The sequence below is a fragment of the Cinclus cinclus genome, chromosome 5 (assembly GCF_963662255.1).
Source record: "Cinclus cinclus chromosome 5, bCinCin1.1, whole genome shotgun sequence".
NCBI lineage: Eukaryota > Metazoa > Chordata > Aves > Passeriformes > Cinclidae > Cinclus > Cinclus cinclus.
In genome coordinates, this window is record NC_085050.1 from 3,637,106 (window position 1) to 3,662,588 (window position 25,483).

At 40.2% G+C, this 25,483-nt stretch overlaps 1 protein-coding gene across 5 annotated transcripts in view; it reads left to right on the forward strand.

Annotated features, from left to right (window-relative positions):
* Positions 1-25,483, forward strand: part of CTNNA2 (catenin alpha 2) — a 403,809-nt gene that overhangs the window by 13,288 nt on the left and 365,038 nt on the right. For 4 of the 5 annotated variants that reach the window (XM_062493295.1, XM_062493296.1, XM_062493297.1 and 1 more), the window contains exon 2: positions 25,100-25,295. In XM_062493295.1, coding sequence (XP_062349279.1) covers positions 25,100-25,295 — 196 coding nt within the window. The remainder of the gene's footprint in view (positions 1-25,099; positions 25,296-25,483) is intronic. The other variant, XM_062493299.1, reaches the window with a different exon arrangement.

Genomic DNA, 25,483 nt, shown 5'->3' on the forward strand with positions numbered 1-25,483 from the left:
TGGGTCTGGATTCGTTGCCTGGCTGCATATTGAGTTTCATGAGGCTCGTTTAAGGATGTCTTCACTGGGAACTCCATCACGTTACAATTGTTCTGTGGGACTGGCAGCCTGAGCTGCAAGCTGAGCTGCAGTTTCACCCTGAATTGCTGGCAGATACCAAGGAAGTGCACACTGTGGATGAGTCAACCCAGTTGCAGTGAGCCAGGAGCTCTTCTGCAGGCTCTGTTACTGATGTGGCCATCAGAATGCTGAGGCTGCAAAGGAAGGTAGAAAGTTGAATGTCATATATCAATTTTTTAATATCCCTCTTCTCCATCTCTCTGGCCAATACTGTACAGAGCATTATCTTATTGATTTCCTCGTTGGTGGCTGCTCTAAACTCGCACAGGGCTGTGTCGAGGTGGGGACGTGGGGCTGTCACCGTGCGCTCTGTGAGGTGATGGATTTGTCACCACAGCTCCTGAACACTCTGCAAGGAGCTTATTGAGCCACAAAATGAATATGTGTAATCAGCATCTCATTTCACTAAAGTCCAGCAGGGGAGCCTGTGCTGGGCTCCAGTATTTCCATTTCTGTAGGGTGGAACTATCAAAAACTTTAATTGTGGCATTAAAATGTGCCTTTTGCTGGAGTCATTAAGTCCCACTTTTGTCCACTGAGAAAATGTGGGAAACTTGATATTCATAAAGCCTTTATTAACATTTGTAATTTCACTTTATACTCCTGCACAGCCCATTTTTACTTTTCATGAGATTTTTTTATGATGTTGTTTGTCCTTGTAAATTTATTTATTGTGGCCTTACTATAGTAAATCTTGTACAGGTTACTGAAGAACTTTACATAAAAAAACATGATCTAAGGCTTTTTTATTGTGTTTTATTCTGGTTTGACACATTTTCTTTTGAAGTAGCTAAATCTCTGTATCTCAGATGTTTCTGAAACTTGGTCCATATTTTGGTTTAATAGATTTTGGATTTAGTTAAGATTCTGTCTTGATACAAGGTGCATATATGAAAAAAAAAATAGCATTTTGCATTACATTTTCTATATTGATCATGTTTTGTTGACCACATTGATCAAGTCTGATTAACCACTTGAGACTCGGATGCTCAATTATTTAATGGCAAGATTCACATATTACCCAAATATTTTTTTTCTTTTATGAAGGTGTTTTAGATGAGGGTGATCCATCCACACACACAGAAAAGGTGGGGGAAGGATGAAAGGGGAGGGGGGGGAAGTTTCACTGAATCAGATTGTTTGATGCTGGTTCTAAATGAATTTGGAAAATATGTTTTGAATATTTTCCCCCCATGAAAGACTTTTGATTATACCGTGTCCCCCAGCACAGTCAGTATTCTAAAATTACTTCTGCTTGGAGATGAGATGCAAAGGACGGTTCAGTGTTTATCAGGCATTTCTGTGTGCTGTGTCCTATTTATCCATTTAGCACACACCTTTGTTTTTTGTAAGTCATTCCACACAGGGAAGCATAAGGCAGCTGATCATTGCCATGGGAGGAGCGGGGAGCCAGTCAGCCCTTCTGCAGCTGGAGGGATGGGAGCTGGGTGTGCTGGGGAGCAAAGGAAGGGATCTGGCAAATCACGAGCTGAGATGCTCGTGGAATGAGTGCTCACAGAACAGCCTTGTCTGACTTTCTGTGAGCACCTCATCCAAAACAAAGAAGCTGCTTGAACATTTATCCTCCCAAGGTAAATTTTTATGACAACAGCGTGGTCCCTGAGTATCTTACCAGATGTGTATAAAGGATCAGCAAAATCTAGTCATAATGAAAATCTGACCTGCCTTTGCCTTGGAAGTGGCTGATTGGAATAAAACATTGCTGGATGAGACAGCTGAGCAGTCATCTTACCTCATGAAAGAAGAAAAATAACAAAAAACTCAAGTATTTGGAGAATGCCATAGGCAGTTTGAAAGTTCTGGAGCTCAGAAGAAAGATTGCTGTTTTGTGACACGCCTTAGAGGTGCTGTGGTACTGCAGGGATGATACTCCAGAATGCTCTGAAAGAAAATGTCTGTAAAACATTAGTGTTTGTCCATAGGTTTGTGCTAGTAATTGTTTTTTTCTTTGTTTTTTTTTTTTTTCCTGGCATGGTTGCCCAGCAGTAGGATACAATGAAAATACATTATTTTTATCCAAAATTTATCAGCTCACCCAAAATTGGAGTATTTGTAAACATAATGGAAATTGGAAGACTTGCAAGCATCAAGTTATTATTTTTGGTGAGGCCCTGGCACGGGGTGCCCAGAGAAGCTGTGGCTGCCCCTGGATCCCTGGAAGTGTCCAAGGCCAGGCTGGACACTGGGGCTTGGAGCAACCTGGGACATGGGAAGGTGTTCCCTGCCCATGGCAGGGGGTGGGATGGGATGATCTCTAAGGTCCTTTTCAACTCAAACCAGTCTGTGATTCTCTGATTCTCAAGTTATATATACACTGCTGATTTATGATCTGCACTAATTAAAGCAATGATTTTTTCTTAGAGTCTGACACAGGAGAGTGAAATTCCAATTAAAAAAAAAATGTCTGAAAAACTGAGATATTGGGAAAAAGTCCTGTGAGCTTTTGACTTGTTCCTGGTTGTTGTTCATTTTGAGATTTCTGAAGGAGATCACTTGGCCACGTTTTAGAAACACGTTCAAGGTGGAATGAAAAGCCAAAGCAGCCAGTGCCACATTGGGCAGCCTCTTCTCCCAGGTGCCTTCCAGAACTGCACCTCTGCCTGCAGGAGGTGGGGACACTGGGATTGCTCAGCAAACAGGCTGTAGAACACTGGCAAAAAAAAAACTATTTTAAGTGATACTGGTCTGGGAATGGTAAAACAACTGTTGATGAGCCCCTTCACAAAAAGGTGTAGTGTAATATCAACAGCCAGAGTGTGAAACTGGAGCAAGAGGGAAGATATGATTTCATGCAAATCCATAAATACTTGAAAGCAGATTATTAGTAGCAGATTGTCTCAAGTCTAATATTCTCTACTTATTTGTTTATGAGCTGAGAGGAATTAAATTTTATACTTTCTCTTCCTTACCAGTTTGTGCTGTGAGAAATACTGTGGCATTTATAACGTGGTATCTTATAGTTCTGTTGCATGACTCTGGGATTTACTGGTTCATTTTTATTCTCTTGATTTATGAAGGCAACTGAAACTCCTGCTAATTTTGCTGCAAGTACTTGTTTAGTGGTAAGGACATACTTAAGTGTCATGCTGGGTACAGGTTTTCCTTGAAATTCCTCCCTGGTAAGAAGTGGAACGTGCAGTCCTCTGTTTCTTTTTAGCTGTTGCTTGTTATGAACAAGAGGCAGTTAAAAGAAAAGAAAAAAAAAAAAAGGTTCGTATTCATTTTAGCCTGTGAAATCAGTAGGACTGTCTGGATTGATTTTTGTAGCTCTACTAAAGAGACATTTTTCTTAAGTGATACAATCTTATTTCTTTTTATAGTTGTGTAAAAATATTTTAAACATTTATGTTAACTTTGCTGTTAATGGGATACAGGAAATTGCCTGTAAAATACATGTTTAAAAAGCATTAGGACTGATAGAAGTTTTACCTTGTATATTCCACAAGTATCCCTAGGTTTATTTTAAATCACGTATGCTTTTAGATACAGATTCCTACATGCAAATGTAATATTAAATTATTCAAAGATAGAATAAACAGAATTGCTTTTCCTTGTGAAGGAGCATTATAGAAAAAACCTTTTAAAAAATTCTGTGTTTTGCTGAGGGAGATAATCAAGCTTTAAAATTCTGGTGGTTTTTTAGATGTTCGAATAAAAAATTGCACATCATGGCCTTAACTATGGAGAGACTGCAGAAAGGTAATGAAAATGATGCTGCAGCAGAGGTGTTTGTGCCATAGCCTGGCATGGCACGTGAGGAATGTTTTCCATCACTCACTCAGCTGCTCTAACACATCTCTGCTTTCAGCACGGGGAGATCTGGGCAGATTTCTGGCCATCTCTGAACATAGCCATGGAGCTGAACAGCTCAGTTTCTAAGCAATTCTTACACAAAATTTTCAGGTGGGATTCAACGTGGTTTTTAGTACTCTGGTAGCCAAGAAATAATTTTTCAATGGCAAAAAATTGGTTCTGTTGAAATTTTCTTCCAGCCTTCTAAGAGGATAAGGCACTGACACAGGAATTATCAGCTGCCCCTTTCAGAGGCAAAGTCCTGTTTTAAAAGCAGCAAAACCCCCAGGAGGATGGATGCTTTGCTGAGATCTGATGCTGGGAAGGGCTGCCAGGCTGAGCTGGGGAATGCCATCTCTCCTGTCTTTAGCAGTGTCCAGGGGCAGGTGGCTGTGGGAGATTGCTTGGCTCAGTAAATTTTCAGGGATAACTTGCTGGATCCCAGAAACCTGGGATTTTTGAGCTCTCTGTGCTTTCTGGCACTGACCCCTGGAGAACACTGCTTTTGATTTCAGGCCTTGGAGAAGGCTTCCAAATTGGAGTGATGGAGTTAAAGTCACAGGTATAAATAGAAGTGTGTGATTTCACATGGTCAAGGGTTTTAAGTTTGAGGTTTTTATAAGACAGTAATAGGTGTGGGACAAGGTGAAGGATTTTGGGTGGTGTCCCTTTTGGTGTTCATCTTCCTTCTTCATGGTTTGAGGTCGTAGTTTCTGCTTGGACAGTGAGAGCCACACCGAGGGTCACAAATATTTAGTTATTGGGTTAAAACTATAAATAATATAGGTGTTAATTGTCTTTTGGACTGTTTAGCTTTAAGAGACCTTGTAGCTAGCTGGATCTATCTCCATTTTGCTCACTTCTAGCAGGGGGCTAGGACTGTTGCAGAATACTGTACTTTAGATAAGATTTAATAAACAACCAAGCCTGAACACGAGAAAATTAGTCTCCTTCGTGTATTTTTTAATCCTGGCTCTGAGTGAAGATGGAAGAGAATCCAGAAAAAACAATAATTAAATGGTGCAAAACACTCCCCACTGTTACAATCAGTCTCCTTGAACCACCAATTGTCAGGAGCCAAGACCTCAGTTTTGGGCAAAGAAGGGGGTGGAACATGAAATTGGTGAAGCTTTCACAAAGGGGGTGTGCAGGGATGAAGGTGTGCTCTCACCAGTCACTCTCCTCCCTCCGTTTTTGTCCTAGTTCCACTGCCTGTTTTTTGAGGCAGTAATTTGATTCTCGGCTAATTCTCGTCAGCACTTTTGTGGTGTTTGTACAGGGTGTAGGAAATGTGGGTTTTTGCAGTTACCTCTTATATCAGGGATGAAACTTGACTAAGTGAAGGAGAGCCTGGTGCTGTGTATCTTGACTCGTTGAAAACTTTTAATACTGCCTGAAGTGACTTTGTCAGGGGGAAGCCATGGTTTAGGTGCAGCTGCTATGGAGTGAGATTTACCCCCTGGTTTCACTGTCAATAAAGGAGTGTCAACCAAATGGTATTCTGATTTTTTCAGTGTTTTAACTGAAGGTCCAGATGATGGAATGGAGAAATGCCTTCAACACCAAGCTTGAGCTGGGACTGGAAGCCTGCTGGGAGACAGAATGAGGAGTCAACATAACCTTGGCAAAGTGCAAACGATAATCTGAAAATATAGAATCTAATTCAGTCCAGACAATTAGAAAGCTGTGCCTTTGGCCAAGTGTAATTAACTGCATAAATACACATCAGTGACCTGCCATTGCAGAGGAGACAAGGGATTGCAGTGATGCTTCATACATGAGCATGGCAGGAGTGCTGTGATTTACTGAACAGGCCTACACTCAATCAGCTGTGGATCAGAGATAAACTGCCCTGAAAAATATTCATTCCATGCTTTTCAGCCCTGCTGGGGCTGTGCTGGTCAAGTAAGGTTGTAGTTGAAGAGAATATTCTGTGCTGGAAGGAACCCACCAGGATCATTGATCCAGCCCCTGTCCCTGCACACACACCCCAACAATCCCACCCTGAGCATCCCTGGCAGCATTGTCCAAACCCTCCTGGAGCTCTGGCAGCCTCGGGGCTGTGCCCATTCCTGGGGAGCCTGGGCAGTGCCCAGCACCCTCTGGATGAGGAACCTTCCCCTGATATGCAAAATAAACCTTCCCTGGGACAGCTCCAGCCATTCCCTGGATGCTGTCCCTGTCATGGAGAGCCGAAATCATTGTCTGTCCGTCCAAGATTTGATATGATGTCCAGTTTAAGCCCTGCACTGAGGAAAGATTTGAGTTATAGGGGGTCTAGATGAGAGTGATAACTAAGATTAGAAACCTTGAAAGCGTGACTTTCTGTGAAAGGTGGAACAAAATGGAGCAGTTATTCTAAGGAAAGGTGAGTGAAGTGGAATGTAGCAGTTCTCAAATACATGAGGAGGCAACGGGACAATTTGTTTTCTGTGCAGGAGTGGGTAGGAAGAGAAATAATGGACTTAATTTCCAACTCGGAAGATTGCAAATTGAGATAGGAAGAAGCTCTCTTGTACTAAGACTGGGCAAGCATTAAAATAGATTTCCCAAGGAAGTCATGCAGTGGATGGTATTCAGAGAATCACAGAGTCACCGAAGTTGGAAAAGACCTCTGAGATAATGAATTCCAACCATCAGCACAGCACCACCACATTCACCACTTCCCTGTGTCCCCAAGTGCCCCATCCACACGTTTTTTGAACACTCCCAGGCGTGGCAGCTCCACCACTGCCCTGCACAGTCTGTTCCAATGCTGGACAGCCCTTTCTGTGAGAAACCTTTTCCTGATCCCTGATCTACACCTGCCTGATGCAGCCTGGGGTCATTTTAAGGTCTTTAAAACCAGAGGAGATTTAAAACCAGTTCTGCTGTGCCAGTGCCAGGAAGGACAGAGAGCTGGAGCTGGTTCTGTTTTGGAGTGGGACAGTCCAAATATTTTTACACCCTTTCCATGTAAAGTGCCAGAATGATGGGGTTTTTTTTTTTGTCTTTTTGTTTTGCCAAATTTCATTCCTTTGCCTTTCTGACCATCAGTGATCAGTGGAAATCACAGCATCTCTTTGGAATAAAAACAGCTTTATGTATATCCTTGTTTTTTCCTCCTGGTGCTAACTTTTTATATTAGCATTGAAGTTTGTCTTCCATTTCATCCCTAAATGCAGCAAGTGTCCTCTGTGCTGCTTTGTGGTCAGCTTTAGTGTGATTAATTTCATTAGCATAATAGTGGATTTTATGAATACTGTGCCATCTGTTTCCTTTCCACTTTATTCATATATCAAATGCCAGAATTGTTCTTGAGTTCTTGGGTATCTTTTCACTGTCCTTTCATTCCCGTGTCCTTTTATTTGTTATGTCCCTTTATTTATTATCCTTCAGCTGAATTTGAAGTATTTCACCTCCAAGACCTCTATCATAGACCCAAGAGAGAGTAGGAGAACTGATGGAGACCTTTGATGAGCAGAGGTACTCTGTCTGTAAGATCTTTTGTCCAGGGATCTTAGCTGTTACATTTTAATTACATTTATTATTGAGCTATATTAATCTGAGCTTTGGGAAAGGTTATGATTGCAGTATGAGCAATTTCCTGAAAATTAAAGAAAAAAAAAAACCAGATGTGAACAAACACATGATATTAAGATTTTTGTCATAGTGCAAGCAGAAAAGGTTATGATGCTTTATTTGACCTTTCTCCCATTTCAGTTCTCAAGACATTTTTCATTAAGAAGAAAAAGATGGTCAGATTCTGCTAGTCTAAGAAAGCTGTAAGATTTTTATTAAGTGGTGGGATTGAGATCAAGGCCTGGGTCGAGAATAAACAACCATACCCTGTCTTCACACAGAGACTGATAATCAGAAATAATGAGAAATGCAACTTTAACTAAATATTGTGGGAGTCTTCGTGGTGTTTTCCCTTTTTTCTGTGAAATTTCTCTGCTGTCTCTGGAAGGGTGATTCTTTCCCCTGTGTTAAACAGAAGGAAGGAATGTGCTCCTCTGGAGTGTGTGTATGTGTAGGTTTTCCCTTTTTTTATTTTTAGAGACTGCATAGTTTCAGGCCAGCACTGAGACTTCTTATTCTCCTAACAAATCATTCCTTTCCACTTAGGCTGAAAGAGCCTAAATATTCTTGGTGAGGAAGTTCTGGCTTCCCCCTGAGCTGGTGCTCAAGTTTTGAGACTAATAAGCAACCTAATGCCTTCTTAAAAATCAGGGAATTCATCAGCTGGAGATAGATCAGCAACTCTTCTTGTGGCAAGAAGATTTTAAATGGGGACCTTATCTGTGAGTGCAAGCTGTGCCCCTGAGCCAGAGCAGAGCAAATTTGGGATTCATTACTCAGGCAGCAGCATCGTGTGCCTAATGAATAATTTTGGGCACCTTTTTGGGCTTCAAATCCCTCCCCAGCCTCTGCTGGAGCTGCAGAGTTTATCAGGGGTGTTGAAATAGCACGGGGACAACAGAGAGCCTCTGTTAGAGCCTTCAGAGCCTCTGTGGCTGAACAGGAAATGTTTGGGGTTTTCAGAAGTTAACAGGTGTGACAACCTTTGCTTGTGCAGTCAAATATTAAATAATTCTCCCGTTTATAACAGATTGTATTTAAGGGAGCATAAATACTTAACAGCTTGAATTCATTTTCTGGCCAAAAATATTTAAAGGATGTATGTGGGTTTCTATGGTAATTGTCTGAGGTTGTCTAACTTAATGTCCTTTCTGTGACTCCTGTTTCATTTGTGAATAAAAGTGAATATTTAAGCCTCATGCACATATTACTTCCACCTGCATTTGCCTGTTTGGGAAAACATGAGGTTATTTGGATCTCAGGTTTGCTTGGTGGTGACACATATGGGGAATATTGAAGGTGTGCTGTGTGTGAATTGTGTTCGTAAAACAACATCTGTCACTTAAAGGCAAATCCTGCCTCATTTAGAGGCAAAGTTTGTTGTTTGCCCCTTGTTTTCATGTTATATTATAATTTTTTTTAGCATGTAATTTAATTTTGTATCACCTACTCTATTGTCAACATTATTTTAAAAAATTACCCACAACATTTCCTATGAAATCTGAATTCACAAGAAAGCCTCTGGGGGAGAATAAACTTATCAATGGTTATTCCAGTACTGACCAGCTTCTAATTCTCCTGGAAATCTGAATATATTAATAAAAGCAATTTCTGCTTGTCTAATACTGCATGAAATCTTTGGGTGCTGACACGGGTTAATCTAGTTGCTTAAGAATCAAACCTTTTCTTCTGACTTTAATTGATTTGTATTCACAATCATGGGTGATGAAAATTATTAAAATCAACAATAACAAAAAATCTTGAATACACAAAGGAAAAGAGAGGGTGAGACCCAGGAAATGTAAATCTTTCTAATTATTCTTGTGTGGCACAGCAATCCGTTTGTCTTCCTGAAAACAAACACTTCCTTCTATTCAATGCAATCCCATCCTTAATTTCATATAAATACATCCAAAAAAGACACTTGTTCTTTTTAGACTCATCCTTCTTAACTGCTGATGCTTTCAAGATATTTTATAAGATGGTTGTTAAACTTTAGAAAGTTTTTTGTCAGCTAAAAGCAGTCCCTTCACAAATGAATAACTTCAGTAATTCTGCGGATGTGTTTTTGGGCACTGCCCTACTATTGCAGACTTGGGTCAGACTGCTGGGATCAGTGCAGTGAGATTGTTCTTCCAAGTTTTTCTTGAAGTTGTGGATTAACTTTCAAAAATGAAATATTTTTGTTTTCTGGAGATGGTGTTTTCCTGCTTCAGAAAAACTGTGCAGATTTAATAAAAATTTACTTAGCAGTTCGTAAAAAAAATGCAGATTCTTGGTTTGCACAGTAAAGTGCAGAGATTTGAGGAATCTCTTATTTCCATAAATTTCAGAGTGCTGATTTTATTTATCTAAAATGTATGCACTGAGCAGCCTCTCCTCTTCCTTGTATGATGCAGAACTGATCAAACCTTTTATAAAAGGGTTTTCCACAGGATGTGTTTCTTAGTTTTTTCTTCCAGTTTAGTATCAAAAACAGTCCAACAAAACCTCAAACACCTCAACAAGCTTTGTTATGTGTGTGCTTTCTATATCCCACTCCCACACCTACTTCTAAATCCTCTTCCCACCTTTCCAACAGTTTGTCAACACATCAGATCACATTTATTTGGCCTCAGATTTGTTGCAAAACCAGCTCACTTAACAAAGGCCTTCATACCTAAAAATAGGCATTTGAAATACTAAACAGTTTACTTAATTAATAGTAATAAATAAGCATAATTTACAAGACTGACATTTATTTTTCAGTTCGTAGGAAACTCCTTTTAGTTAGCACTCTGTCATCAAAACTTGTGTGTACAGGAAAGGTTTGGCTGTTTATTTTTAATGAAAAAACTTGAGGCAAAAAGTAGTAGAATAAAGTAAATAGTTGGAACAAAAGAGCAAAAGCAGCTTGCAGTACAATCCTGATGGAATTTTTCACTGGAGTGTTTCAGTAGATGGAATCTGAATGTGTTGTCCTGCACTAAAAGTAAGAAAGTTCATTTGCTCCTTCTGCCATTGTTCTTCTATTTTAAATGTCAAGAGTCCCAAAGAGAATTGCCTTGAAGAGGTCAAATATTTACATATTGAGTGGGAAAGGTGCAAGATGATAATTTTTGATAGCTAAATCCTAAACAGCTTCTAAACGCTGAAGTGATACAAGCAATCTTTGCCTAAGGGCTCTTACTTCTGCCAGCACTATATTATCCTGTATATTAAATCATTTGAGCAGCTTGGTCTTGGTTTCAAATTCACACTAATTTGGTTCACAGTGGGAATTGCACAAGTTTAACTCGATCAGTTGGTGAATAAGACAATTTATTTGAGCCAGGTGGATGGAAATCTGGTGTGGTTGTGGCTGCTGGTGGAGCAGGACCAGCGCCTGCCAGCCATCGAGTGCTGTTCATGATGGGCCAGTGCTGCTGCTAAAAAGGATCCTTGTTGGGGCTGCAGATCAAACAAAAAAAGCTGTTCTTGTGGGAGAGGAGAGGCAGTGGCAGCTCTGGCAGGGAATCTTCCCAGTACAGTTTTGTTAACAATCAAATAAGAAACTTTCTATATCTCTCTTATCCTGGTGGCACCTCCAAAGCTTCCTACATCTGCATTAAATGCAATTGCTCATCATTCTGTCATCCTGGTGGATAATCCCCATAAATAATGAATTATAGAATTTGATAGATAAATCTTAGTGAAGGTTCTGTTCAGTGATGTAGAATTATCTTCTAAATTGATTTAACAGCAAACTGCCTCCTGTTAACTCACTCCAGAATGTGCCTGGCTTAATCTTTTACTCTATACAAATGTAATTACCTTTAAAATTATAAGGGAATATTTCTCTAGTAAAAAAAAAAAAAATAGGTATTTTCTTCCTTCCTTGATAATACTATTCATATAGTTTACAGCAAACAGCAAAAATGAGACTTTATCTAGAGACAGTGCAGGTGATGCATTCATATTTAAATTAAACTTGAACCAATTAGCACAGTTAATAAAAAGAGGTTCATTATATCTAAGATAAAAGAATACAAACAATACCCAACCCAAGTATAAACATGCTCCTTGAAGCAGCAGTAGGAGCAGTACTTAGCCTAATGTGCTAGCTTTCAAGTAGAGTGGAAGAATTTTTATGTTTAGGTTGACTAAACGCTTGTTCTTTTAATCCTTTTTTCCTGCTTTGACTGTGGTACTTAACAAACATTTCCACTCATAGATACTAATCTTAATTTTACTATTCCCAGTCTCTGGAGTCTCCTAGGTTGTTCTATGGATGGTATTTTTACCAGCTGTTACACATTCCCTGTGGTAACTGCCTAAAACTTCTCATATTGTACATTCAGCTCTATTTATTTGCAAACTTTTGAACTTTTTTTGAGTCTATCCTTGTGGGGCTTTTTTTTTTACTACTTAGAGATGTACAGATTTCTACTGACTTTATGCATTGCTCTGAAGGCAGAGAAATTAAATTGCATCCCCAAAGACTTAATGTTGGGTTGTTTTCAACATTTCTAAGTGGCATTTGTGAAGAACAACCATTCCTTGCGAGCAGTTTTTAGTGGGAAAGGAAATTTGTGTTACAGGGCTTTGTGTTCTCTAACAGCAGTGTTGGAGAATTTTTGGCATTTTTTAAAGGTTTTTTCCTTTTAATACTTAAAGAAAACAGTTTAGATGTGCTTGTTAAGAAGCTGACTGAAAAGATCTGCTCTTTTTCTTTTTTAATTTTTAGCAGTAATAGCCTACTGAGATAATTGTTGTTAAAATGTAGTATGGAATTATGTGCTGTTAAGGATGACATCTCTGTTAAATAGCTTATTCTTACAAATACAGCCTGAAGTCCACATATTTAGTGTTAATTAATGCATTTCGGTTTTAGTAAAAAGCTTATTTTGTGTCTCTTTGCTTTAGTCAGAATGAGCTGAAAACCAATTTAATGTCACTTTGTGTTTCAGACACACCAACTTCTTTTTGGCACCTGCTGTTCTATTCTGCCAGTTGCCACTTAGTGCTGGGGATATATATCAGATTCTTTTCTTTTACATTTCTAAGACTTTTCTTGGCTGTCACTGCCAGTTGAGGTTATTGCCCTTCAAATTTTGTGATTTTGTTGTTTCCCTCACCACAGGGTTAAGTTTAATCCAGAGTTACTGGTGTTGTGCTGCTATTCAGAAAATCGATGCTGATGTTGGCAATGGCAAGAGACAGTGGGTCAGGAAGGAGTCTTTAATTTGCAGCAGGAGGGGAAAACAGCCTGAACTTTGCCATGGGGGAGAAAAACACAACCCCAAATCCAGGGATTAGGTGGGCAGACAAATGCCTAGTGCTGGGGTCGTCAGGGAGGTTTAGGTGCCATATGCAGTGGCATAATTACGTGTATTACTCATGGTTCTGTTGAAACAAACACAGGGGGAAAAAAAAGATGATGTCTCCTCAGCTAGATCTGTCTGTGGAGTGTGTGGGACAGAAGTGGCTGTTAATTCTGCGTGGGATGATGTTGATGCTCTCTGTTCTTCTGACAAAAAAATCTAGAACAGCAGGAGGAGGACAGAGATGGATCAGTTCCTGGAGAAGCCTGGGAGAAAGCCAGTGCTTACTTCAAGTTTGACCAAAGGAGGTTTCTGGAAATGTTCTCTCTTGCCATGTCTGGAATTCTGTCTCTGAACAACAGGCTGTTTGAATTAGCATCTGTACTGCCTTGGCAGGTCCCCAGTGATGAAATTCCGAAATAAATGTGCATCCAAAGGAGTGTGGCCAGCAGGTCAAGGGAGGTGATTCTCCCCTTTGCTCTTGTGAGACCCCACTTGCAGTGCTGGGTGCATTTTGGGTGCCCTCAATATACAAAGGACATGGAACTGTTGGATCAGGTCCAAAAGAGGCCATGGAGGAGAAGGGGACCAGAGAACCTCCCTTATGAAGACAGACTGAGAGGGTTGGGGCTAGAGAGGACAAGATTATGTGGAGACCTCACAGCAGCTTCCAATATCCAAGGGGAGCCAGATTGGGATTCTTCATCGAAACTGTGGTGGTAGGACAAGAAATAATGGGTTAGACTGAAAATGGGGAAATTTAGGTTAGCTATTGGGATGAAATTCTTCCCTGTGAGATGCTGGCACAGCTTCCCAGGATGCCCCTGGATCCCTGGAAGTGTCCAAGGTCAGGTTAGACAGGGCTTGGAGCACCCTGCGAGAGTGGAAGGTGTCCCTGGCCATGGCAGAAGATGGAAGCAGATGGTCTTTAAGGTCCCTTTCAGCCCAAACCATTCCATGATTTTATGATTCTGTGTTTGTGTGCCAGCTTAGCACCATACCCTTGTAATTCATGACATATGCTGCACTGTAAAGTGAGCACTCATCCCCCAAGCCTAAGTGGATGAGGAGGTTATTTCCAATGGCAAATACACCTTGTGTATGACTATCAAAAGATAGCTTTGAATCTCATGTTAGCTGTATAGTAATGACTTGAAAGCTCAGTCACTTGGTATTAAAAAAAAAAAACAACAAACAAATACAAAACAAAAAAAGATCCTAAGGAACCTTTCCACAGACTCCATCAAATCTCTCACACCAATTATAATAACACAATTCTGTTCTTTTTCTGGTGGTGTTTTTTTGCGGATAGTTTTTTTTTCCCCCTGTATTGCTGTGCAAAAGGTTCACAATAGAGAGAAACGTGGATGAAATATAGGCTCTGCCTTCTAACTGTGGATGAAATACAAGCTTTGCCTTCTCAGTGTCTCTACAATCATATGGGGACTACAAAGGAGGTCAAAAATTGGCTGGACTTCAATAGCAGGGGTGGAAGATTGATGGCCACCAATTGCAAGGGAATTCTGCAGGGCTTGGGGTCAAGCTGACCTTGTTTAATGTCTTGTCATTGGTCTGGGCAGTGGGGTGAAATGCACCCTCAGTGAATTTCCAGACAACACCAATTTGGGAGAAAGGTCGATAGGCTCAAGAAGAAGGGCTGGATGGGGAGTGTCTCAGCAGGTGAGGAAGAACCAAGGGAAGCTCAGCAAAAGCCAGTGCAGCGTCCTGCAGGGGATGGAGTCACTGGTGCTGTGATGTGGGATGGGTAGAGGCTGGCTGAGCCCTGCTGTGTGGGAACAGTGTCACGGTCCTGCTGGAAAACTCAGAACATGGGACTGGAGAGCCACATCAACATGGAGCTGTTCTGGTGGGTTTAGCATAAGAATAATAGAGGGTGAAGGGAAGCCAGAGTCCTCCTCTAAGCCACATCTGCAGGACTGAGTCTTTTTTGGAGGTCAAGAGTAAACCAGACATTGCTGTACTGGAACAAATCCTTATCCTACTTTGAAGGTGGCCCTGCTTAGTTGAGGAGCTAGAGATTGCAGAGGTGCCTTCCAGCGTAAATGGAGTTACGATGATGTCTGTAACAGCTGGGAAGAAGGTGAAGGCTCTAGAGGGGCCATGCGAGGAGTGGCTGAGGTCCCTGGGCTTGTTCAGCTGGAGAAGAGTTGGGGTCTGCAGCTACTCCCCAGAGGCAGCTCCAATCTCTGCTCTTTATGCCAGAACCCAAGGGAAGGGCTGGAGCTGTCCCAGGGAAGGTTTATTTTGGATGTCAGGGGAGGGTTCCTCATCCAGAGGGTGCTGGGCACTGCCCAGGCTCCCCAGGAATGGGCACAGCCCCGAGGCTGCCAGAGCTCCAGGAGGGTTTGGACAATGCTGCCAGGGATGCTCAGGGTGGGATTGTTGGGGTGTCTGTGCAGGGACAGGATGATCCTTCCAGCTCAGGATATTCTGTGATTCTGTGCTAATTCTGGAATTTTAAGTTGGCGATGTAGATTTTATACAGTGTGTGAAATGTGCAAAATAAACAACCTAAATAAAGCACCCTTCAGGGAATACTCTCTTCTGCCTTCCTGGGTGAGAATTCATAGGTGTTCTGGATTTGGGATCTCAGCAGGATATTCTTTGCTGTTTATAACATAAGCCTGAGTGCAATGGAACAGCATGAAGATGTTAATTTCATTATTATTCTTACTATTCAAAGTAGACCCCCCAGAAAGTTAAGTAGTATCCATTCCGGGGGAGTTTCTATTTAATCTCTGTATATAGAGTGGAAGATTGCTTGCTTCTGTTTTCTGCTGTTCTTTATGGGCAAGGTTTTCATTAAAAAAAAAGATATATTAGTTGTTACAGAGAAACCAGAGCACTAACTCACCACATATGTCTGAAATGTTTTACTTCCTTCACTTAGAGTACTTTACATTAACTGAAACAGAAACTCCTGGGAATCTTTTGCCTTTGGTATTTAGTGATGTATGAGATTGTTTTCAGTGCTGTTTAGGGCAGTTCACAAACAATAACATTACCCTGAGGAAGCAACTCCTGGTGCTTCCATCACTTGGAGCACCAGTGTCTCTCTTTTGGCTGCTGGAAGCCTGGGGAGATCAGCTGCCTGTAAGAAGCTTAAATATTGTTCCACCTGCCTTTGTAGTTGCCTGCTATCTTATTTTGGTATCCAGTTAAGGATTATTTAAATCCTTTTGTGTTATTTCTCCTTGTACAATGTCTGAGTCATTGGAGAAAAAACCTAAAAAAAGATAATATTGATGTTTCTATTGCAGATGTGGTATCTAGTAAGGTAGGAAATAAAACTTGCAGGTGTTTCATTCCCTCAGTGTAACTGTAGAATGGTTTGAGTTGGAAGGGATGTTGAAATCATCCAGTTCCACCCCTGCCATGGGCAGGGACACCTTCCACTAGCCCAGGTTGCCCCAAGCCCCATCCAGCCTGGCCTTGGACACTTCCAGGGATGGAGAGTCCACAACCCCAGAGTTGGTTTCAAAAAGCTGTAGAACCTCACTAAAGCAATTGGTATCTCACTTTTTCTTTCCTTTTTCCCCCCTAGCCAGTACAACTTGCTGCCTGCTCTGTGGTTTGAGTTCCTTTGATAACTACATCTTAAATACTGCTGCTTTTAAGATTGCTAACGGATTTTTAAGCCAACAGTAAGTGTCAAGAAAATACTGCATTAAATATCAGCTAAGAATTTCCCTTTGTCAGGCGTGTGCTGTTTACAGTGCCAAGGCTCATGCTCTTCTGCAGATCCAATAAAACAGCACAGGTACAATGAATCCAGGGATTTCACAGGAGTTTTGCTATTACTGTGGTGTGGTGTGCCCTCATGTGGTTAAATGCAATATCTTCCTTGGATCAGTCCGACACCCTTTGGATTTGTTCAGCTAAAGAACTGGCAGAAATAAAGGCTGTTGGTGGAGTGGAAGGCAGTGTGACACCAAGTAGGTTTTTGGTATTTTTTTTTGGTTTTATAGCTCTCGAGTGATTTGGTACTTTTGAGATGAGTATAAGTAAACTTGCATTTTTGTTCTAATTCAGCTACAGATGTGTGTGTTTCCCTTGTCTTGGTCTTTTTGAGATTTTGAGGATCCACTTACTAATAATTAAGCCAAGGTGACTTCGTTTCTGGTTGATTATTACTGATTGATTAATACTGAGTATGGAAATGAAAACTTGCTTGTTGATTTTCTCCCATATAATACATAATACCAGTAATCTTTTTTTTTTTTAATCCATTTAGTATCATGAGAGTTGATTTTGTTGTAATAACAGATAACTATTGACTACATATCTCACATTTTGCATGTGATGTAAGCTTGACTACTAGTGCTGTATTCAGTTTTGGAAGGAATTAGAGTTATTACAGTTATGATGGGATGCTTTATACTTTTTTAGTTTGTAACTTTTACTTTATCATTCATGTAGATTGTGGGCAGCTATTCTGGGGGCTTCATATCCTGACAGCAAACTGCAGATGATGATGACTTTTCTTCTACATCCAAAAGTAGTGCAACAAAGTTTTGCCCAAAATTAAAATTTGGTAAAACCATAGAAAAACCACTTATGGCATCAGTGACATTTACTGTTTTAATTAGCAAGGAAAATAACAGATGTCAGCAGGGGTTTGCAGTAGTAATAACTTATTAACTGCAAGAAATTAACTAAAGTTATTGAATGCAAAAAATTACTTTATCCTCAATTACTGCTCTGTGGTTGCCAAGATCATTTAACCCAGCACTGGAAGTTGACATTTCTGGCTGCTTTGAGGTCAGTGCATTTAAGTTGTATTTACTGATTATCAGGTAGATCCTAGCTTTCTGATTTCTTTTAGCTGGGGTAAGATAAATTTCATGTCTTATTCTTTAAAGGAACGTTTTGTGCATTGTGGTCTGTTAAACCAGTTCTGAGTTGCCCAGAGATGATCATTTGGAACCAAATAACTTGGCCTTTGGTGGTTTCAACATTTTGAGTTCCCACATGGATACGTGATGTTGTCTCACTTGAACAGCGAGAAACGGAAGGAAAATAGTGACAGGAACACAAGCAGAAAGGATTTGTCAAACATTGCTCCAATTAAAATTCAATGTATGCTATAAAAAACCCAGAAGGATCCTTGATTTGGAAGACTCAAAGGTTTCGAGGTGCCAAGTCTGTTTAGGCACCCTGCTCTGGGAGTGTAATCCATAAACAGAAGTTCCATGATAACTTCTCCTTTTCAACACATGGATAACAGAGGAGAGAAGCTTGGGAGTGAGATTTAGAAGATATTGTGGGAGAGATGTGAAAGGGAGCTTTTTGAAATCCTATCCCTTTCCAGACTTTGTATGGTGAACTCTGAGCCTGCAGAGGGGAGTTTACATCACACAGTGATTAACAGAGCACAAGTTTGCTAGGAATTAGTTTGCAGTCTTCCTTCAGGGGTAAAAAATGTCTCATTCTTCTCATTTCAAGCCCAAACACGCTGGTTGTTACAGCCCACCTTCTTATAAAATATCCCAGGTGCTAAGGTGATCACCTTAGCCTGGTTCACTTCTCTGTTGAGTCTGAGGAACTTCAGACCCACATTTCTGACCCCCAAGACAATGCTGTGCCCCCCAGTTCATGGCTTGGCCCCTAAGGTGGTCATCCTGCCAAAATTAGGCCATTGGGTGGGGAGGAATTCTTGTTCTTCTTTTCATCTTAGTAGGATCATGAACTTCTCTTATGCATAATGAAGAAGGAGATGAGAGAAAATGCATGTTTAACACAAGCCATAGATATGAATTTTTGAAATGGTACAGCCTAATGTGCTTTGGTGTAACATTAAAAAGAACGAAACAATGGGAATCTGTGGATTCTGTGCTGTCTTTGGCTGTTGGACTTGACTGGGATCAAGCCCTTTGGTGCAATTAGAAAACCCACAGTGAATTACACATTGAGAAAAACATCTTAAAATTTGAGTTTCATCTTTTTCTTGCATTTAAAGGCATTGAACAGATTTTTTTAGCAGTCAGATTCAGCCAGTGGTTTTTCTAAAGAATGTGTAGTTGCTCCAATTAAACACCTGCTTGAGCTTTTCTGTCTTGGCAAAGTCTAGAATTGCCAAAATTCCTGGCAAGATACTGGAAACCTGTATTCAGGAAGGGGATTATTTAGTTCTTTTAAAGTAAAGTTTTGCAATCCTGCCAGTACAGAGAAGGGATCTTGTAGTGGACGTTTCTGCTTGTGCTGTCGGTTCCAGGAGATTGTGAGCTCCAGGAGTTACCAGCTGACAACTGGATGGTGGAGGAACCTCACAGAATGTACAGGAGCAACTGAATCCTTGGGAAACCTGAGGAACAGAAATCTTCCGTCTTTCATCTGTGGAATATTAACATAATCTTTTTTTTTCCTGTCTACCAGGTAACTCCTGGAATTCATATTTGTCTTCTAAATAGCATCACAGTGCTTTAGTGCCAATTAACAGGAGAAATTTGTCACAAAAGGAGAATTTAATAATCTTTGTGCCTAACTTATTACAAATTAGAGGCAAATTGTATTATGGGAGGCATTTTATTGGCTTAATTTATATTGATACTTGTTTCACTTTTGGGAGAGCTGGAGAAAACATGCTGCAGGTTTTCATGGCTTCATTTTTCATGAAGATTTGTAGGAGGAACATAACCATGATTCTTCATTTAATTGTATTTTTCTAGTCTTCTTTTTCTTAACAATATGTTTTGTGAAAACATATTTCAGGCTTGTGTATCTGTTGTAGAAATTTTTGATATTTTTTCAGGAAGATTTGTGGGAGGAAAGTAAGTGTGGGGTGATTTGTTTATTTTTTTTATTCTTTTTGATAACATAACAAGTAGTCAGAAGTCCCACTGAGAATTAATACTTGCTGAAGAACTTTAGAAGTGCCATATATAATATTAATTCACGTTGGCCAGGATGTAAACCTCTTCCCGTGGTGGGAGCACTGATAAGAAAAAATATAAATTAGCAGCAACGGTGTTGCTATCACCAAATTACATCCTAAAGGTGCATCATGTGGGCAGCATAGAAATATGCAGATTTGTTCAGGAATCAGTGTTTGGCAGCAGAAGTGTGAATCAGAGCTGCTCGCTGTCCTCAAGCTACACTGGATTAAAATACAAAATATCCTGGCTCTAATCAGCATTGTCTCAGTTATCTGGGTGCTTCCCAGCCAAAAGGGAGGTGTGGCACTGGCATTTTGTAGCACCCCAGCTAATAATTTATGCATTAGGGAGAGGATTCTGCCTTTTTATGAATGCCTGTAACCTGTGGGTGTTTGCAAACACTGAGAGGAGCTGGAAGGAGAACAAAAAGCTGGGTCAAACCACTGGAATTCAGCGTGGATAAGCAAAGTTCTGTTCGTCAATGAGAATCCAAATACCCACGCAGAATAGAAGGAGAATTTCAGTTCTATGAATTAGGTAGACAGCTGGTGCTAATCGTGCGGAGATAATTACAAGAGTTAATTATGTAAGCTGTTATGATTTATGGGGTAAGGACAGTGGCAAATTACTCAAGTTGATAGGGAAAATTGAAGAGCTGTTATTATCAAAAAATGGAGTTTTGTTACAGACTGAATCATGCTCAGCACATCTGTGTTCTCACATATTGGTGTAATAGTGAAAAAACCCCTTCTTTTTGTGTGGCATAAGAGAATAAGCACAAGTATGGGAAAAAAACCCCAGCGAGTTATCTGCTCCTCTGCACAAATATGGAGAAAATCCAATTTAGCTGGTTTTCTGTTTTGTATGTGAATGGAAGGTAGTTGTTTAAAGCGTTTTCTCCTGTATTTTCCTCAGTAACACCTTGCAGGTGGAGTGGCATCAGCTAATGAGCCGCATTGTAGTTTAAGTCTTGGTGTGCAGAGCCCGGAATTAGTACAGCAAAATTCCATCTCTGAGCAAAATGCCAGCTCTGCTGCTGGATGGTCCAAGGAAGGTCACAAACACAGTGCTCAGGTCTGTTCTCTACCTCATTTGGAGCAGGGAATCAAATTAGATCTTCCCATGGCCATGCTGGTGCTGTAACCCCCAGCACAATCTGCTTCTCTCTCCAGGTATTTTGAAAGGTCTCTTCTGCCAAAGGAAACAAAACAAAACAAAGAAAAAGCAAACCCAGCCATGAGACAGATCAGAAAAAGAGATTTTGTCTTTTCAGACAGTTTCAACGATTTTTTTTTTTCCTTTGATGAAACAAACTTCTTTTGGAAGCAGCAGGATTTTGAGTGCTCGAGGGGTGATGAGATGGTGCACTGGAGTGGAAGGGCAGCTGATACCCAGAAGAGAAAGGGCCCTTCCACTGAAACCTCAGGGCTGTGTTTGCTCACGTCACTGAGGTTTCCCAGCACCTTGGTGATCTCTGAGTGAAGAGAGGAATCACTCGTAGCTGTTCACATCCAAGAAATGCCACTGGGAAGAACAAATAATATTTACTTTAAAATACAAGGGGCATAGGGGAGAATAGTGATTTTTTTTTTTCAAACACTTCTTTTTTTCAAATACTTTCTTCAGAGAAACCCTTTTACATTGATTTCAGCTGTCACAACCAGAGCCGAGTATTTGTGTCAATGGTTCTCACAACGGGCATGTTTGCAGAGATGTATTTTATTTGCCTGGTTTGGTTTATTAAAAACAAACAAACATGTAAATGTTGTCCCCCCTCAGAAAAACTCCCACCAGCCTTTGTCATTGATATTTAAATTTGTGGAATCACAGAATCATTGAATGATTTGTGCTGGAAGAGACCTTTAAAGATCACCTGGTCTGGTCCCCCTGCCATGTGCCACCAGTGTCCTCAAGCCTTGCTCCAAAGAGCTGCTCTCAGTCCTTCCATCAGCCAATCTGTGCTGAAAACACAACACCAAGGCATCTGTCCTGTGTGAGGGACCAGGGAGAAACCACAACAATTAGCAGGATAATTAAAAAAAAATAATAATTAAAAAGGGTCTATCAATAATTGCCTCAACAGTTGTCAATATGTGCTTGTTTTGTTTTTAATGTAGTTATGGGAAGTCTTGGTAAATAATACAATTCCAGCAGATACTGAGCAAAGAGAAGGCAAAGGGGGAGAACTACAACTCTTAAACTCGTGGCCCACCCCTTTCAGAAATCTGCAGGGGAGACAGTTTAATTCAGAGAGCCAGGAATGTTCTTGTGTGAGCTGGAGCTGCTGGCAGGGGATTAATTTGATGAGTGTGATCCAGCTCCATCCCCTTTCACTCCTGCCCTTCCCCACCCACACGTGACCTTTGCCATAGGGAAATCCATGCTAATAGAATTTTCTGCATTTAGCAAAGACATCCTCACCTTTGTTTTTTGTGCTCCTGGAGCTGGGTAAGGAGGCCTTAATTCAGGATGGGGCTGAACTATTAATTAGCGAAGTTCTGTTATTCCAGCAGAGATCTGTGCTAGGACTGTGTGAAGCTTCTTTAATAAAATAAGAGAGCAAGGTTCCCTAGTGTGATCACAAAGCCAGGATCATTACAAGGCTGCCAAATGAGCTTATGGTAATTATCAAGTGATATATTTGATAATTGTACAGAACTTTGGGTGAGTTCTGCATTAATTAGTAACACAAGCTGATAGAGACATTCTTTCCTTTGTACCACTTTAGGTGGGGTAAGATACTGAAAATAAACCACTTAGCTTTAAAGTTGATGGAAAACTGAGCTATTTTGATAAGATGAAAGGTTTTCATTACTATTTTTTCTTTTTCTCCCATGCAATTTATATAAATTCATAGGTTATTGGCTTTCTAAAAATGGGAAAGAAGCTAATATGCCATGGATTTTTCTGTCACTGGTATCAGATGCTTTCCTTCCCCTTTGCCCTATCCCAGTACAGCTGACTTTCTGGAATGGGAATTCTAATTTTGGAAGAGACTGCTGTTTTAGCTTTTTAACTGGTAATTTAATGTAATTTAAAGAAGCTGACACAAGGTGGGTAAAATGGCCATATTCCAGTTGTTATGAGTGGTTTTCTTCTTATGAGAGCTCCATATTATGCAGAACCCAACCTGTTGGTGCAGAGGCTGGAATCCAGAATTGCCCTTTTCCAAGGGAATGTCCTAGCCCCACACGGAGAACAATTTCTCTCCTTGCTTCATGTGAATGCTGTTGATCAGAGGGTGGTGAGATGTTGCCTTTATATTTATTTTTTTTTAAATTTCATGCCAGTAGAGATTTTTTTAAAATTTTAAAGCCTTTTCTTCCAATTTGCAAATCATTGAGGTTCATTGGCAAACAAAGCCTCTAGCACTGTTTGTGATCTTGTGCTCTCTTGCTGGCACACTTCCATGATTAAATTTGAGTCCCAGCTGTTGAGATGATGGAAACTTATTTTTTAATGGTAGAAACAAAATAAATAAGAGAAAAAAAAAAGAGCAGCGAAATATCTATTAAGGGAATGGGCTCAAACAGAATACACCAGTATTTCCTGTTGAAAAACAGGATGGACTTTGGGGGTGCTGTTTCCAACATGTGGTTATGAGAGTGGTAGAAAAAGTCTTCAACTTCTGTGGTAATTTGGATTTTCCTATGGACTGTGTTAGTTCTGGACTCAGCTCAGAGCATTTACAAAGGTTTTCTGCCAGTGCTGGATCCTCTTCATCTCTAAGGACCTGCACATGTTCATCTGTTCTGCACAGACTGACACAGAAGTTCTTAACTGAGAAGATTTTGACCACTTTTAGACAATTTAAGTGATTTTTCTCTATTTCTGCATATTAAGTAGAATAGGCTTAATATAATTTTATTTTAAAAAAGTCCTAAAGAAAATATTGTTAAATATTTTATTTTCATTTATAATTATTTCCCCATCGGGAAGTTCTGATAAACTTTTCTTGTTGTTTGGTGGTGGGTTAGAATTATTTGCATTTTTGTAGCTGTCCATAACCAGATGCCACTGACAATGATCAACTACGAAATGATCTTCAGGAAATTTCATGAGGAATATTTGCAAGGGAAAGCTAATAAAGAAAATATTATCTCTAAATATAAATAGTGGAAAAAAAAACCCTCTTTATGATGGATGAATATTAACATTCCAGTAGCCAGGCTGACTCCTTCCTGAAAATAGGCTCTGGAATACATTTTTTTCTCCCAGTACATCTATGCATATGGTGTTTTCAAGCCCTAATTGTATATATGGAAAGATATAAATATAAATATAGACATAAGTACATATATTTATTCTTCTAGAGTCTGTAGTTTTTAGATGTGGTTTGGAAAAAAAAAAAAAGACTGAAAGAGAAAAAAAAAATTAGCACAAACAGCATGGGAAAAGGCTTTTTGGTCAAAACTGTACCAAAGACCTTGTCCCTTTTTTGGTAACAGGGATGAGATGACAGTGAATTTTCATACTTGTTTTAGAACCTTTTGGTTTTTAGTAAAATGTATTTATTACAAAGACATTTATTTTCTTGCAGTAGATTTGTGGTTTAGAACACTGATGCAACACTGCAGGTGCCCTGGTGTGTATCCTGGTTAGGGAGAATTGAATCCCTGGGCATTATTGATCCAGTGCTAGTTTTTGTGCATTTAACACCTGATAGTGCCCAATTCCATATTCCTGTTTTACAGGGCAGCAGCCTGGTACTGCTGGAGTCATGCAGGATTCCCTCTGCCCAGCACTCAGCTGTGGGATGTGCACACTTGTGCTGTTTTTAAGCTTTCTAATCAGTTTATTGACAGCTCAATAAAGAATTCCTTTAGGGGATTCTACAAACATGGAGGCAAAGATTCCTTCTGTTTAAATACTGGCAGGATCATTTCACTGCCTGCTGTGGTTTTATGACAAAATATTAGGAATACAGTGAAGCAGCACTAAGGCAAAGAGTTTTAACCTGCACAGTCTTTGCAGTGAGAGCTCTTTTCCCCTTTCATGTCTGGAAAACACAATGTTTTTGTCACCACTTGCATATCACTGCCAGTGCATTATCTCAAGGGACAATTGCTTTTTGAATGGTTTCTGACCCTTGTGTGTTCAGCTTCCATTTTATCAGCGTCTTCATTTTTACAAAAATGAAAACCAGCTACACAAATATGTGGTGCTTTGGCACCACAGCCCTGCCATGCCTGGTTCTTATCTTTCTCTCTTTGCTGCCTGGCTGTGATTTGATTAGCCCAGACCGAGGAGAGGTTAAAAGGAAAACCCTATTTTGGGGGACATGCTGCTGGATTTTATACTTTCAATTTTATCTGTTCAAAACAATGTGGCCACTACATCCCATCCAGGGCCCAGAAAATAGTGTAAGGATTGAGTTAGGTGTTCCTATAAATAAAGTGACCAAAAATTTGTTTTTCCTGCCCAAAGGTAACGACTCTTGTGAACACGAGCAATAAAGGACCATCTGGCAAGAAGAAAGGGCGCTCGAAGAAGGCTCATGTTTTGGCTGCCTCAGTGGAGCAGGCCACTCAAAACTTCTTGGAAAAAGGAGATCAAATTGCTAAAGAGAGCCAGGATCTCAAGGAGGAGTTGGTTGCTGCTGTAGAAGATGTTCGAAAACAAGGTATGTGGGAAAAAATACTTGATGGGAGTAAGGCTTTGCCCAGTGCCAAAGCTTTCTGTTCCACTTTCAGCCTGTTTTTTATTCTGCTGTGTGGCAAAATGATGTGAGGTTGTTTTTTTTTTTCCCACTTGGCTTAATCTGAGCAGTGGTTTGAAGCCTGTGGGTACAAATGTAGAATTAGGATTATG